General features: G+C 42.0%; 1 protein-coding gene across 8 annotated transcripts in view; it reads right to left on the bottom strand.

Moving 5' to 3' along the window:
• The window catches only part of osbpl8 (oxysterol binding protein-like 8), a 120883-nt gene that overhangs the window by 30248 nt on the left and 73316 nt on the right, over window positions 1-17319 (bottom strand). For all 8 annotated transcript variants that reach the window (XM_078417169.1, XM_078417172.1, XM_078417170.1 and 5 more), the window contains 7 exons: window positions 15627-15697; window positions 11880-11960; window positions 10146-10247; window positions 9211-9414; window positions 4756-4840; window positions 2845-3013; window positions 928-1174 (listed from right to left, as the gene is read on the bottom strand). In XM_078417169.1, coding sequence (XP_078273295.1) covers window positions 928-1174; window positions 2845-3013; window positions 4756-4840; window positions 9211-9414; window positions 10146-10247; window positions 11880-11960; window positions 15627-15697 — 959 coding nt within the window. The remainder of the gene's footprint in view (window positions 1-927; window positions 1175-2844; window positions 3014-4755; window positions 4841-9210; window positions 9415-10145; window positions 10248-11879; window positions 11961-15626; window positions 15698-17319) is intronic.

Here is a 17319-nt window from a genome sequence, read left to right as displayed (position 1 = left end):
CCGTCTGCCCAACTTGCCCACACCGACCAACATATCCCAGCTACACTAGTCCCACCTGCCTGCGCTTGGTCCACATCGCTCCAAACCTGTCCTATCCATGTACCTGTCTGTTTCTTAAACGTTGGGATAGTCCAGGCCTCAACTACCTCATCTAGCAGCTTGTTCCATACACCCACCACCCTTTGTGTGAAAAAGTTACCCCTCAGATTACTATTACATTTTTTCCCCTTCATCTTGAACCTATGTCCTCTAGTCCTCAATTCCCCTACTCTGGGCAAGAGACTCTGTGCATCTACCCGATCTATTCCTCTCATGATTTTGTTCATCTCTATAAGATCTCCCCTCATCTTCCTGTGTTCCATGGAATAGAGACCCAGCCGCTGCAGTTCTTTTCTACACATCTTGTTTCTGTCCTTCGATTGCACTATTTCAGGCAAGGCCTGCTCTCTGCACCCACGTGAATGTAACAAACATTGAACTACTTGGATGTTGGCACTGTAAATATTCAATTTCCCAGCTGAAGCAAGCATCCTCTCACTTTCTGAACAAATTCATTAAAACTCTACTGTAAAGCAACAGCTTTGTTCACTGACATGAGCATCAAACTTCATTTGGCACAGTGGCACAGCGGTAGAATTGCTGCCTCACAGCGTCAGAGACCCGGGTTCAATCCTGATTACAGGTGCTGTCTGTACAGAATTTGTACGTTCCCCCTGTGACCACATGGGTTTTCTCTGGGTGCTCCAGTTTCCCCCACACTCCAAAGATGTATAGGGTTGTAGATTAATTAGCTTCAGTAAATTGTAAATTGTCCCTAGTTTGTAGGTTAATGCTAGTGTACGAGGGTGGTCGCTGGTTGGCATGGACTCGCAGTATCTCTAAAGTCGACATAAAGTATGAATGCATGATTATATGAGACCCCCTTACCTCTCCCAACTCTTCATGAGCTTCTTCCACGTAAGTGGTTTCCTTTATTATGTCCATTGGCTCAAGATCAGTCGGTAGAACATCCTGTTTCTCTGATATGTCGGAGTCACTTTCCTCACTTTTCCCACTTTTCTCCAGTGGATCGTTATCGGATTCCTCGTGGTCAGGCTCATTCTCTCGGTCTGATTTATCAGAGTACAGGTCATAGTCTCTGAAGTGCTGCTGCTCAATCTCGCTTTCATTCAACCTGAAAACAAACATTTTGTTAATTCATAGGTTCAATAGTCATTGGAGCAGAATTAGGCCATTCGGCCCATCGAGTCTACTCCGCCATTCACTCATGGCTGACCTGCCTTTTTCTGGATTCTAATTCTGGATTCAGTTTACTGCAGTTCAAGAAATAAAGGTCGAATTCTCTTCTCTGAGGTGCTTCCATGTGTAAAGTTGTAACATAGGTTTCCGTCGCAGGCGGACTTAATTTAGCAGCTCCCCCCGTATGTCTAACGACCTGTGCATTTTCCCCCATTTTCTATCAGATAGGTCTACAGTCGGAAATAGGCTGCTTATCAACTGAGCAAAAGAACTCTCTCAGTTAGTGCAGGTGCTGCTTCTAACTTGTAACATTCCCAGGACATTCATCACCAATTCTCTCATTCTTATTAAATCTAGTCTTGAAAGAAGGCAGCCTCTTAGTAAGTCATTTATAACTTCCAGAGGACTTCCTGAGTGACTAATGCTGTATTTTGACTGAAGTATCAGCACTTGACAAGTACGGCACCTGTGCTAAGTTTATTCTCAAATTTGCCAAACTATATCTAATTTTACAGGCCAAATCACCAGGACTCCGTGCCATTGAGTAACTCCCATTAAATATATACTAAAACAAGGTAACACAAATCTGCAACCTGAAATATAATGGTTCAAGCAGAGTTGACCAGTCTGCTTCTAAATACACAGGCTAACCTCTTGAAAATCAAAATGGCAAGGGCTGCATTTTTCTGTCGCTCTTGATACAACTTTAGACTTTAAAGATACAGCGTGGAAACAGGCCCTTCAGCCCAACAAGTCCGGACCAACCAGCGATAACCCGGTACACTAGCACTGTCCTACACATTAGGGACAGTTTACAATTAACAAGCCAATTAAGCAAAAATCTTTGGAGTGTGGGAGGAAACTGGAGCACCCGGAGAAAACCCATGCAGTCACAGGGAGAACGCACAAACTCCGTACAGACAGCACCCGCAGTCAGGACCGTACCCGGGTCTCGGGCGCTGTGAGGCAGCAACTCTACCGCTGTGCCACTGTGCAGTCCTCATTTCTGAGGATCACGTCCAAACTGTACATAAAATAGATGAGCAACCACAAATGTATTCCAGCATCATGTGGATCTATGAAAAACTTGATGGCAAACAACTAACATAGAGGGGAACAGAGACTCATGGCTTGTTCTTTAATGTACTGCCAGACTGAAACCTTGCATCCAGTCAGAAATCTCGGTTGGGTTAAACAATGATATATCTTGCATCCAGTCAGAAAGCTGGATTGGGTTTTGAAGAAGGGTCTCGACACGAAACGTCACCCATTCCTTCTCTCCAGAGATGCTGCCTGTCCCGCTGAGTTACTCCAGCATTTTGGGTTTATCTTCGATTTAAATCAGCATCTGCAGTTCTTTCCTACACAGGTCTGTTTCAATGCTGTATCTCTCAACTAAACTAAATTAAACTAACCTAAATTAAACTAATCTACAGCTCTTGAAAAACTTATTTTGCCTTTGACAATAGGAAAATATGGATAAAGCACCCATGCCGATTTGTTAATATATCTTATTCAAAAGTCAACTCATGCTGCATAACACGAGCCACCAAAAGCAAGTTGCTTAACGGCCATTCAATGTCAAGTGACTTACGAACAACTTACTGGTCGTGTTCTGGGCTTTGCAGAGCATTTGCTCGCAGTAGTCCAAAAAGCGCAACATGGCAGCCTTCCGAGGAGTTCAAGTCATACTCTTTGCCCTCTCTAATTGTAGTCCGCTTGAGGAGACTGGAACACTTCAGAGCAAGTTCCAAAGCATCCATCCAACATCTTCCTGCAACAGAGTTTGGAAAGTGCACATTGTTAACTTGTAAAACAGAAGGAATAGTCGTTTGGAAGGATGCAAAGTGCTGGAGTAACTCAGTAGGTCAGGCAGCATCCCTGGAGAACATGGATAGGTGATGCTTCGGGTCAGGAGCCTTCTTCAGACTGAACACAAGGAGCTGCAGCTGCTGGTCTGAAGAAGGGTCTCGATCCGAAACGTCACCCACCCATGGTCCAGCACTTTGTGTCCTTTTGTGTATTAACCAGCATCTGCAGTTCTTTGTTTCTACATGGTTATCTGGAAGGTCACTGACCTGAACTGTTAATTCTGTTTCTCTAACCATAGATTCAGCTTGACCTAATGATTATTTCCTGTATTTTCTTCTTTTACATCAGATTTCCAGCATCAGCAGTACTTCCTGAATGTTGGAGAGGGTAGGAAATATATTCCGCACTCTGTAACTTTCCCTTCACTCTACCTATTGCACTTGAGTTTGACTTAATTGTAATTGATTTGATTCGAAAGCATGCAAAACAAAGCTGTTCACTGTACCTCGGTACACGAGACAGTAATAAACCTAAACCCCAAACTATTAAATAAACAAGTTCAAATGTATCACTTTTTTCATAGGTCCACATGCGGACCAAGTCAAATCTAGCTCTCCGAATAATCCTATTACCTCACTTATTTTGCATAACTTATTCTCTCTCAAATGACCATCAAGATCGCCCTATTCGTATCCCACCTACCTACACTGGTAATTTACAGTTGTTAATTAACTTATTAATCAGCCAGTTATCTCAATTAATTTAGCATGTCTTTGAAATGTTGGGAGTAAACTGGAGCACCCGAGGAAAACCCACACGATCGCTGGAAGTGTCTTCATTCTACAAAGCATAGGAATCACGATTGAACCCCAGTCACTGGAGCTGTGAGGCAGTAGCAAGACTTGGTATGCCGCCCATTGCTTGATATGACTCGATAATTTACAGAGAGCAGAAACAAAACACCCAAAACGCCACAAGGAAATAAAATGAGTCGTAGCGCCTTAAAGGAGATACAACTAACTGCAGTTGTTGGTTTATACAAAAAAAATTGCTGGAGTATCTTGGAAGGTCAGGCAGCATCTCCGGAGAACATGGATAGGTGATCATTCGGATGGAAGTCTGGAGAAGAGTCCCGACAGGATACGTCACCTATCCATGTTCTTCAGAGATGTTGCTTAAACCGCTGAGTTACTCCAGCACTTTGTGTACCATTTAGTAGCATTATAAATGTGAGTAACCAATGGTATATCAATTTACAATAATCCAACACCAGGATTTATCCAGAACCAGATACACACTAATGGGCTCTAACGGAGAACGGCAAACGAAAGGTGAGAAATGTAAAAAAAACTGCAGACGTTGGAAATCTGAAACAAACAGAAAATGTTGGAAAAACTCAACGGGTCAGACAAGAGCTGTGCAAAGAAAAATAGTTAACATTTGGATCTGAAATCCTTCGTCAGAAGAGGTTAGTTTGAAGGATATGACTTTCAATATTTTACTCACAGGGCAACACTTTTAAACATTAAAAAGGGAAAGAAAAATTACAAAAATGAAAGGTTTCTTCAAATGAAATAGCTGAAAATAAATGAATATTATTTTATAATTTTGAACTTCCAGCTATTTATCTGCCCTATTAATTCAATTTATGCATTTGAGTCAACATTCCACAAAAAGAGACTACTTTTTACATTAAATTCTTACCATCGGATTCTGAAGCAGCTCGAAATATCAGGTAACTACTGGGCAGTGGCTGAGTGATCGACCCAACAGCTTCTCCTTTTGGACCCTTCAAAAGAAATATATATTATTTGTCCTGAAAAATCACCTCCTTTAAATAAGCAGAGCTTTTTGTCAGACATAGACAACCTGGGCAGTTAGCAAGAAAACTCCGCAGGTTATGGGGCAATCAAAGAAATATTTACAATTAATGAGGAATAAGACAGGGAATGGTCAGAATGGTCTGTTTCCTGGAGTTGAGACTTCCAAACGTATAGAAAAGACAGACAGGTGGGCAGAGGGGGTGGGGTTGCTCTGCTGGTAAGGAATGATATTCATTCCCTTGCAAGGGGTGACATAGAATCAGGAGATGTTGAATCAGTATGGATAGAAATGAGGAATTGTAAGTGTGAAAAGACCCTAATGGGAGTTATCTATAGGCCCCCAAACAGTAGCCTCGACATAGGGTGCAAGTTGAATCAGGAGATAAAATTGGCGTGTCACAAATGTAATGCTACGGTGGTTATGGGAGATTTCAACATGCAGGTAGACTGGGAAAATCAGGTTGGAAATGGACCCCAGGAAAGAGAGTTTGTAGAGTGCCTTCGAGATGGATTCTTAGAACAGCTTGTACTGGAGCCTACCAGGGAGAAGGCAATTCTGGATTTAGTGTTGTGTAATGATCCTGATCTGATAAGGGGACTAGAAGTAAAAGAGCCATTAGGAGGCAGTGATCACAACATGATAAGTTTTACTCTGCAAATGGAAAGGCAGAAGGGAAAATCGGAAGTGTCAGTATTACAGTATAGCAAAGGGGATTACAGAGGCATGAGGCAGGAGCTGGCCAAAATTGACTGGAAGGAGGCCCTAGCAGGGAAGACGGTAGAACAGCAATGGCAGGTATTCCTGGGAATAATGCAGAGGTTGCAGGATCAATTTATCCCAAAGAGGCGGAAAGACTCTAAGGGGAGTAAGAGACACCTGTGGCTGACAAGGGAAGTCAAGGACAGCATAAAAATTAAGGAGAGGAAGTATAACATAGCAAAGAAGAGTGGGAAGACAGAGGATTGGGACTCTTTTAAAGAGCAACAAAAGTTAACTAAAAAGGCAATACGGGGAGAAAAGATGAGGTACGAGGGTAAACTAGCCAATAATATAAAGGAGGATAGCAAAAGTTTTTTTAGGTACGTGAAGAGGAAAAAAATAGTCAAGGCAAATGTGTGTCCCTTGAAGACAGAAGCAGGGGAATTTATTATGGGGAACAAAGAAATGGCAGACGAGTTAAACCGTTACTTTGGATCTGTCTTCACTGAGGAAGATACACACAATCTCCCAATGTTCTAGGGGCCGGAGAACCTAGGGTGATGGAGGAACTGAAGGAAATCCACATTAGGCAGGAAATGGTTTTGGGTAGACTGATGGGACTGAACGCTGATAAATCCCCAGGGCCTGATGGTCTGCATCCCAGGGTACTTAAGGAGGTGGCTCTAGAAATAGTGGAAGCATTGGAAATCATTTTTCAATGTTCTATAGATTCAGGATCAGTTCCTGTGGATTGGAGGATAGCAAATATTATCCCACTTTTTAAGAAAGGAGGGAGAGAGAAAACGGGTAATTATAGACCAGTTAGTCTGACATCAGTGGTGGGGAAGATGCTGGAGTCAATTATAAAAGACGAAATTGCTGAGCATTTGGATAGCAGTAACAGGATCATTCCGAGTCAGCATGGATTTACGAAGGGGAAATCATGCTTGACAAATCTACTGGAATTTTTTGAGGATGTAACTAGGAAAATTGACAGGGGAGAGTCAGTGGATGTGGTGTACCTCAACTTTCAGAAAGCCTTCGACAAGGTCCCACATAGGAGATTAGTGGGCAAAATTAGAGCACATGGTATTGGGGGTAGGGTACTGACATGGATAGAAAATTGGTTGACAGACAGAAAGCAAAGAGTGGGGATAAATGGGTCCCTTTCGTAATGGCAGGCAGTGACCAGTGGGGTACCGCAAGGTTCGGTGCTGGGACCCCAGCTATTTACGATATACATTAATGACTTAGATGAAGCGATTAAAAGTACCATTAGCAAATTTGCAGATGATACTAAGCTGGGGGGTAGTGTGAATTGTGAGGAAGATGCAATAAGGCTGCAGGGTGACTTGGACAGGTTGTGTGAGTGGGCGGATACATGGCAGATGCAGTTTAATGTAGATAAGTGTGAGGTTATTCACTTTGGAAGTAAGAATAGAAAGGCAGATTATTATCTGAATGGTGTCAAGTTAGGAAGAGGGGATGCTCAACGAGATCTGGGTGTCCTAGTGCATCAGTCACTGAAAGGAAGCATGCAGGTACAGCAGGCAGTGAAGAAAGCCAATGGAATGTTGGCCTTCATAACAAGAGGAGTTGAGTATAGGAGCAAAGAGGTCCTTCTACAGTTGTACCGGGCCCTGGTGAGACCGCACCTGGAGTACTGTGTGCAGTTTTGGTCTCCAAATTTGAGGAAGGATATTCTTGCTATTGAGGGCGTGCAGCGTAGGTTCACTAGGTTAATTCCCGGAATGGCGGGACTGTCGTATGTTGAAAGGCTGGAGCAATTAGGCTTGTATACACTGGAATTTAGAATGATGAGGGGGGATCTTATTGAAACATATAAGATAATTAGGGGATTGGACACATTAGAGGCAGGAAACATGTTCCCAATGTTGGGGGAGTCCAGAACAAGGGGCCACAGTTTAAGAATAAGGGGTAGGCCATTTAGAACGGAGATGAGGAAGATCTTTTTCAGTCAGAGAGTGGTGAAGGTGTGGAATTCTCTGCCTCAGAAGGCAGTGGAGGCCAGTTCGTTGGATGCTTTTAAGAGAGAGCTGGATAGAGCTCTTAAGGATAGCGGAGTGAGGGGGTATGGGGAGAAGGCAGGAACGGGGTACTGATTGAGAGTGATCAGCCATGATCGCATTGAATGGCGGTGCTGGCTCGAAGGGCTGAATGGCCTACTCCTGCACCTATTGTCTATTGTCTATTGTCTATAAACCCAAGTGTGACAGTGCAGGATTAAACACAAGGTACTTGAATGTTGGAGGATTCTGCATTTACAGGGACCATGCTTTGCACTTAACTCCCAGAGTCAGAGATTGAGACAAATCGATGTCAACATTTAAGAGAATATTTAACTGGGTAGGTGAACGAAAGATGAAGATATATCAACGTGGACACAACAAGTTGCTGATAACAGATCCAGTTGCGAGCTCACTTTGATCATGTGCATTTCCATTCCGGTTCAGCGATTTTAGACACTTTAGAGATACAGCGCGGAAACGGGCCATTCGGACCACCAGGTCCGCACCGACCAGCGACCATACCGCACACGAGCACTATTTTACACAGGATGCACAATTTACCAAAGCCAATTAACCTACAGACCCACGTGGTTACAGTGAAAAGGTACCAACCCTGCACAGACAGGAGCCGCAGTCAGGATCAAACCTGGGTCTCTAGCGCTGTCAGGCAGCAGCTCGACTGCTGTGCCCCTGTGCCATCCCAAAAGTCCCATTGCTCTACCAACTGAGCTATCCAGGCCCTAATCCACATATAGATTTGTTTATTTTTCTCACGTGTACTGAGGTACAGTGAAAAGCTTTATTGTGTGTTATCCAGTCAGCGGAAAGACTATACATGATTACAATCAGCTGTCCACAGTGTATAAACACAAGATAAAGGGAATAACGTTTAGTGCTACATAAAGTTCAGTAAAGTCCAATTAAAGATAGTCCAAGGGTCTCCAATGTGATAGATGGTCGGTCGGGAGTGCTCTCTAGTTGGTGATAAGATGGTTCAGTTGCCTAATAATAGTTGGGAAGAAACTGCCCCTGAATCTAACAGTTTCAGGTGCATTTTCAGACTTTGTACTTCTTGCATGATAGGAGAGGGGCGAAGGAGTGACTGGGGTGAGACTCATCCTTGATTATTCTGGTGGCTGAGGAGGTTGATTTGTGTGATGGTCTGGGCTACGTTCACAATTCTCTGCAATTTCTTGCAGTCTTGGATGGAGTAGTTCCCAAACCATGTAGAGCATGTTGAAGGTTAGAACCTACACTTTTAGACATTGGAGATACAGCATGGAAACAGCCCCACGCTAGCACTATCCGACACACTGGGAATAATTTGCAAACCTTTACGTCTTTGGAGTGTGGGGGAAACGGGAACAACCAGAGAAAGCCCACGCAGTCACAGGGAAAACGTACAAAGTCGCTGCAGACAGCAGCTGTAGTCAGGATAGAACCCCGGGCCTCTGGCGCTGCGAGGCAGCAACTCAGCTGCTACCACTGTGCTGGCCCTTTTTTAAAAATTATATAACAAACAAGCACACACACAGTTCAGTATCCAGGCTTCCGTTCTGAGTAGCTAGCATGTACTGCTGGAGAGAGAAAAGATGCCTCAACAAACCTTCACGGCCCAAACAGATTGTTCCAAGGGATGGAAGACTTTAAAGCAGAAGCCGTCCTTCTTTGATGGTCTTTCAATGAGCTCACAGGCATTCAGAAGCACCGTCCCCACCCACTGGCCATTCTTGGGCGTTTTGTAGATCAGCAATACGCCAGGCTTCAGGACACACCACAGTTTTGTCCAACTCTTCAAAGTTCCACGGATCTGACAAAAGATGACGTACTTTTTTGTTTAACGAAAAGGATTGAAATTGTCCAGAGGAATACGAGTGAAAATACAAAGCATATTTTCACTGTTAATGCATCAGAAAGATAGATACCAATTTTCATGAATTTGACCAGAAATAACCTGGGTTCAAAGCTGAAAACATGCAAACATCCTTTCCCAATGAATTTGTCAAAACTATCAAAGGGATATGATAAAAAAGACATAAAGCGCTGGAGTAACGTAGTGGGTCAGGCAGCATGTCTGGAGATCATGGACGGGCCTTGTTTTGGTTTGAGACCCTTCTTCAGGCTAATTGTAGCAGGGAAGATAAAAATGGAAAAGGGATGGGGGCAGGATGAAGCCTGGCGCGTGGAAAGGTGGATACAGGTACGGAGTGGGTTGATTGGCAGATGGGTGGACAAAGGCGGCAAAAGGGTGATAAACAGTGACTAACGGAGCCAAAAAGGAGCCAAGGAAACAAAAGGTGTTGACAAGGTGAGAAGAAGGGTGAAAGGTCAAGCCAGAGGGAGGAATATATGTGAAAGGGGGTGGGATTGGGAAAGAAGGGGGAGGGGGGAGAAATAAGATAAAATGGGGAGAGGTGTTACCTAAAATTGGAGAACTCAATGTTGATTTTGTCACTATGTTTTAACTCAATGTGGATTTTGATGTTCAATCTAAAATGGGAGAAGTCAAAGTTCATCTAATGCTCCCAGCTGCTCACTCACCTTTAGCCAGTCCGCCATCACGATTACAGATGGATCAGTAATGCTGCTAAGCAGTTCTTTGGTGGCTCTTTTCTTCTCTTCTCTGTAATTTTTCTTTTGAACCTGGAAGCAGAATAATCACTGAATAAAAGTCTGCATTAAGGCTAACATCACTTACTTTAGGTCTGCAGCAACTAGACAATCCCAAACAGTTCAGTGAGGCTTAAATTTGTTTTGAAGTTAAACTAATGTCAAGGTGGTGGAGCTAATAAGCAAGAAGAATAAAGAAACATATTGAGACACAAAAGATGGCAGGTGCTCGAATCTTGAACAAAACACAGTGCTGGAGGAACTCAGCGGGTCAGGCAGCATCTGTGGAAGGAATGGTCTGATGACATTTTAGATTGAGACCCTTCTTGAGACTGATTGAGTAGCGGGAGAAAGCTGGAAAGAGGTGGGCCAGGTCAAAGACTAGCAAGTGATAGGTGGAGATAGACACAAAGAGCTGGGGTACCTCAACTGACATTTCGCGTCGGAATCTTTCTTCAGACTGAAAGATAGGGGTGGGGTGGGGGGAAATTGGAGGCGAGAAAAGGCCAGAACAAATCATCGCTGGCAACAGATGACCACAGGAAGGGTGGAGTCCATAAGAGTTAGTAACTTCCCAAGATACAGGTGAGTGGGGTGTGATTGGCAGATGGGTGGAGATAGTGACAAAGGCTAGAGTAAAAAAGGAGACAAAAGGGTGTCAGATACGGAGGGAAGAATTAAGAGTGAAACGCAAAGATGGAGGACATGGTGGAAAGGGATTAAGGGGAGGGGAAGGAGGAGATAAAAGGGATGTAGGGAACCTGAGGAAGGGGAGAATAGCAGAAGCAGGAGAAGGAAGGGTCAGGGTGACAGGAGGAATGTGTGTGTGGGAGAATTACTTGAAATTGGAGAATTCAACGTTTATTGGCGTTTAGCTGATCTACAAAACTACCCAAGCGGAATATGAAGTTTGCAAGTGGCCTCACTCTGGCAATGGAGGCGGCCCAGGACAGAAAGATCGGAATGGGAATGGGAAGGGGAGTTAAAATGGTTAGCAACAGGGAGATCTCGCAAGATGGCGGACGGCGGTAGTGTTTGGCAACATGGCTGCAAAGTCTACATTTGGTCTCGCTGATGTTAAGGAGGTCATATATGTTTTCTACTGAGAGGTGCACAAAGGACAGTAGACATGCGACAAAAGTGAAAATTTCAGTCACAGGAATTAACTCTTGTAGTGTATCACCCTTATCCTGCAAGTGAATTACCTTCGCTGTGTCGGTGACATTTGGCTCGGATATCTCTCCAACTTCAATAAACCCAGTTGAATTAAGCTCAAACTGATGAAATATAAATTTTGATTCTTTGCTGACTACAAAGCAAGGAGTTTCAATTCAATCTCAGTTTAGTGAGATTGCTGGCGTGGCAAAAGAAATGGCACAATGAAGCTGCAAAAGAATTTCTTCTGGGGCTAGCTACTGTGGGTGGAGAATACAGATTTTACAACAGGCAGCTATTCCTGACATCCCTGAACATTGATGCATATTTATTTGAAACATAAAGAGAAGCACACATATGCTGTGCAGAAATTTGTCTTCCGAGAATCATCATTATTTTGGGAAGCAGAACATCTGTGCACAATTCTGTAATTCAAGTTCTGCATGAAGATTAAATTGTGAACTTTTAAGGCACAGACAATTTTGGTACAATTTGTAGAATATAACTTGCCTTAAGAGACTCCTTCTTTGTGAGTTTACTTCCAGGTGAGACAAGATCCTTTTCCGTTCCATTGTACAGCTTTGACTCTGACTGTAGGCAAGCAAATGTATAATTTAAATGGAGAATTTGAATTTTGTGGAGAAAAGAAATAGCTGAAGATGGCCGGATCTCTACATCTCAACAGAAATCATTCAAAAAAAGAAAAAAAATACAGCTGGACAAAATGATGACCATTCTAACCACAATTTCTTTCATGTGTAAAAACGTTATTAACCATCTTACTTACCCTTGGCTATAGCTTTTAGATGCAGCTTACCAAAATCCATTACTTCGCGAGCTAAACTATTTCCCGTACAGAAGGATGGAAAGAGTAGGAAGCTCAAGGAAGGAGTGATTCAATCTTATGAAGCTCCTCAGGTTAAAATTAGAAGCAGGTTTGAAATTAAATGACACCTGACAAAAAGCAAGTTGTGTGGAAGAGATATAATGTAAGGGGGATACCTGAGTTTAAATGAAATGGAGCCAGTCACTGGAAGATTTTAAAGCAACCAGAGCCAACATAGCAGATGGGTGGCAATATGCTCACATGAGGCTGTGTCAACAAATAGACACCGTTTGGCTTGAAGTCAATGCTAAAATAATTCTACTTTTTTCCTGTAAATCTACCAGAGATGTGGCCCGAACAAAAGTTACAAAAAGGAAAGACTGAGAAATTTTTCAAAATACTTGTGTTGATCAGAAATCAAACACAAAAGCCACAGGGCTTCACATTCAAGAGTAGATGCATCTTCAAAATCTCAAAGCAGAAGTGCATTTCTCCAAGGACTGTGCAGTTCAGGCTGCTTGTGAACTTTATTTCAAGACAACAAAGTCAATGGCGAAACAGCCAAAGACAATGAAAGAAAACACAAAACTTCACAAAAGAAGTTACGTTTTCTTTAATATGGAGTTCTACAGCTAAATGGACAATGAAAAGCAGAGTGTCAGTGTCAATTTTCCAGGACTACCAAAGAGGGCAGTCCAAATCTTGATTTGATATCTCATCCCTTAATCGTGTCTGAACATGTCTACATTTTTGTGCTTGAATCTCTATAGCGACACTTAAACCAACAAATAAAATCCCACTGAGACAATGGTACCATTGAGACAATGGTACTGTAATGACACAGGATGATTTAAATTTAAAAAAATGTTAAACTATTATTCTCTCCAGTAATGCAAGAATACCTGAACTGTAGTCCCAGGAAACCAAGGAGCTGATCTGGTTGTATTTTAATTAGTCAAGTGTCTGATACTGAAGCGGAGACCTGAGTTAATAGCAAAAAAACTTTGAAATCTCAAAGGTGAAACTTTAGCCAGAGATTGGTGAATCTGTGGAATTCATTGCCACAGACAGCTGTGGAGGCCAAGTCAATGGATACTTATAAGATGGAGATTGACAGATTCTTAATTAGTATGGATGTCAGGGGTTACGGGGAGAAGGCAGGAGAATGGGGTACAGAGGGAAAGATAGATCAGCCATGATTGAATGGCAGAGTACACCTGATGGGCTGAATGGCTTAATTCTGCTCCCATAACTTTTGAGATATCTGCTACAGCTTTTCAACGAAATAGTATTAAGCATTTGTCTGACAAATAACATTTTTTTAAAAAGACACAAAGTGCTGAAGTAACTCGGTGGTCCAGGCACCATCTCTGGAGAAAATGGATGTGATGTTTTGGGCCGAGTGCCTTCTTTAGACTGATAGACTGTGGGGGGGGGGGGTGGGGGGAGTGGGGAGGGAGAGAAAGCTAGAAGAGAGCAGGGACAGGACAAACCCTGACAAAATAGGGTGATACAGTAAGGGTGGGCTTTGATAGGCAGTTGGCAGACATATGAAAGAGATGAAAAGCCAGAAGATGTGAAGCAAAAGGAATGGAGCGTTGCGAATTGTGAAGTTAGAGGAAGGTTCTTTTCAGCTCTGGCCTTTGTCCATCTTTCTGTCTGCCAATCAAAAAAGCCCACTCACTTGTATCAACCAATTACCTACCAAGCTTTGCCGTGCCCCAGCTCTTTTCCACCATTCTCCCCCCCCCCCCCCCCAATCAGCCTCAAGAACGGTCACAACCCAATACGTCATCAATCCATGTTCTCCGGATCCGCTGAGTTACTTCAGCACTTTGTGTCTTTAAAAAAAAATGTTATTCGTCAGCCAAATGCATAATAGTTTTTTTTTGTAAACCAGCATCTGCAGTTCCTTGTATCTGATAAATAACATCTGTATGTTTTACATTACTTTATTCAAAAGCTCTGGGAAGAATCTTACTGACAGATGTACTACAAATAGTACAAATAAACAGAAGATCAGTAAACCTGCCTGCATCAGGCAATGCAATATCAAATTGGCCATTGAGGTTTGACTTGGTTCCAAACTTCCAAAGGCATAAATTCTTATGGGGTCAGCCATTTAGACTCTTGCCTGTGAACCTGAACTTTGTGGAAACAGCACAAAAATCTAGGTTGACACTTCAGTGACAACATCTTTCAGATACAATATGAACTTGAAATGAATAAAATGCAATGTACAACATCCCAAATGAATGATGCAGTCTTCCCGAGATCACAATCATAGTATTTTTTCCCCACAGAAGGAAACCCAATATTTATAAAACACACTTCAGTGATACTGTAAAGCACTTTGAAGCCAATGAGGTTTCTTTAACTGTGCTTAACAGTTGCAAAGAAGCAAAAACATCAGTTAACCTTCGCAAACAGCAACACAAGGAGCAGTACTTGATAACCTTTGGATATTACAGGTAATTAGGATAATACTTTCTGGAGGTCAGCAGAACTACTAATGTCAAATATTGTTTTTAACGTGGCTGCCACTCACTGTTACCCAATAAATTTCCCTTACAATGTCATGGGCAATACAAGAATGAATGGTGTCGGAAAAGACTCTTGCAAATCACCTGGCTGGTGTCTTTGAAGCTGGTAGCTCCTGCTGGAAAACATGGCATCAGCAGCCCTTCAATCTCTTTGATGAATGATTATTTTTAGCATTCATACTTTTCAGAAAAGGTCTGAATATACCTTTTCACCTTGAAGCCCAGTGTTCTAAAGCGACCATGCTGACAAGTGGAAGCACTTCTGAATACAACTGATGGAAAGCTGGTCGGCTTCCAAGTCCAATCAAATAAGGCACACACGTTCTCAATGATCACTATCATAGTATTTTGTAATCTGTTACCCAAAGGTTGAGAGGCTATTCAAGACTGGCACTTGTCTGACTGAGTATCAATGGCTGAAAAGTGATTTACAATGTCCCGAAGACGTCTTAAATTGCAAGTCTTCCCAACAAAAAATCTCCCTTTGCCAAGTTCAGAAAGGGCACTTTAACCATTTGGAATATTGTGGCTTGTTCATACAGTTGCACGGATCAGTGTGAAAATGATTGAAAATCTATTTTGGCACCACTTCAATAAAGTGGTTATCCAAGTTTTTGGGAGTTTTACTGATTGACAATAAGTCTGATCTGATAAAGTACATATTCCATCTATCATTGTTGCAGTTACACATGTTCGCAAAAGTATGCCAGTATATTAGATCACTCATCCTCTTACAGCCCATCTTCTCAGGAATTTCACTGCAATAAGTGCAGTCAAGTTGTTTCAATTTAATGGAATTCATTGTAAACCTCACTCCAAATGTCAACCTGCATTTGACCATGAAGACGGTGAGTGCTATGACACAGAAAAACATGAAATACATTGTACCTTGCTTTTTGATATCGTGTGAGTCGAGTCGTCCTTTGTTAAGGACACATCATCTCTGCCTCTGTCCAAGCCTAAAAGAAAAGGCCGTTAATTAACATTAAGCCATGAAATTATTTAAAAAAGGCAGCAGTTACGGGTACAGATAATAAATCGCATGCACAAGCACGTCACTTTAAAAGTATACCCACGACATTCGATTCTAAAAATAACAGGGCAAAGAATTAAAAGACACAAAGTGCTGGAGTAACTCAGGAGGTCAGGCAGCATCTCTGGAGAACATGATGCCTGACCCGATGAGTTACTCCAACACTTTGTGCCTTGTTTTTGTAAATTAGCATCTGCAATTACTTGCATCCACAGGGCAAAGAATTAAAAAGCCACATCCAAAGCAAAATACTGCAGACTCTGGAAATCTGAAATATTTGCAGCATTTTCTGTTTGACAATATATAAAGTTAGGTCCAATGGTTGCTAAAATAGATATATAAATAATAGCTCAGCAATTTCTTTCCATATGGCATTTACATCCTTAACATCATTTGGACACCTCAAACACAAGGTTTTAGTTTAGTACTCGAGGGACTCAAATTCTGGTGTGAAAACAATCACTGTTAAATCCAGAATATAGATCTTTCCTGATCAAAAAAATCTCTCCAAATTCAAACTGTATATATATGATATGATATGATCCAGAAGCTTATAAAGAGAGAAATATGAAGACTTTAAACATAGTCGAAGCTTTGCACTGAAATATTATATATATTATATTTGAACAATGAATAAAAGCACAGCAGAAAATATATTCTTTCAACCAAATAATCACAACGTTTTGGTATAGATTGCTTGAAGTGAGAAACCAGAGAGAAAGCACCCACAGTTTTGACAACAGGTGGTTCTCTGGACAGTGGCAACATTCAATACCAATTCCCTCAGGGCACTTTAATGAACATTTATTTTTATATTGCTCTCAGAGGAACTTAAAAGTTGTGTTATTAACAATTCAATGCAATCTTGACTTGTATACAACATGTGCACAGCAAAGATGATTATTACTACTCAAGTCCTCGTTTGTAAAAATACAATCTGCTGGAGGAATTCAGTGGGTCAGGCAGGTGACCAAATTAAGAATCTTGACCTGAAATGTTGCCTGTCCATTTCCCTCCACAGATGCTGTCTGACCCACTGAGTTTCTAAAGCTGTTTGTTTTTGCTGTAGCCTCCAGTCTCGTGTCTCCAGTTTTTGGATGGAATTTGACTAAAGAAAGTATGTTGATCAGGAAAATCCACATTTTCATACAGTGCTAAGGGCCTCATGGTCACAACTCGGTGAAATCTCAGCTCAACATCTAACCAGAAGTGCTTTGTAAAGTTCTGAGCTCCTGAAAAAAAACACAATACACACACACAGGTTTTTTTTAAGGAGATGGCATTCTTACCATTCTTACCACTCTTGATCAACATATCCTGCAATATATCTTCCCAACTGATACACCATAGTTTCACGTCTTCAAAACCTATAGCAAGTGATGAAGGAACATGCACGATTTGGGAACTTCTGACAAGTTCTCTAAAGTTCAAGAGTTTTTGCAACAAAAACAAGAGTAGACCACTCAGCCATATGAACCCATTCTGTCAATGTATTAAAATCATAGCCAAGCTGTCCCACATCCCAATCACTTACCCAGTTCTCAATTC

The sequence above is a fragment of the Rhinoraja longicauda genome, chromosome 20, assembly GCF_053455715.1.
Source record: "Rhinoraja longicauda isolate Sanriku21f chromosome 20, sRhiLon1.1, whole genome shotgun sequence".
Taxonomy (NCBI): domain Eukaryota; kingdom Metazoa; phylum Chordata; class Chondrichthyes; order Rajiformes; family Arhynchobatidae; genus Rhinoraja; species Rhinoraja longicauda.
Note: the sequence above shows the minus strand (reverse complement) of the source record. Positions and strands in the feature narration are given on the sequence as shown.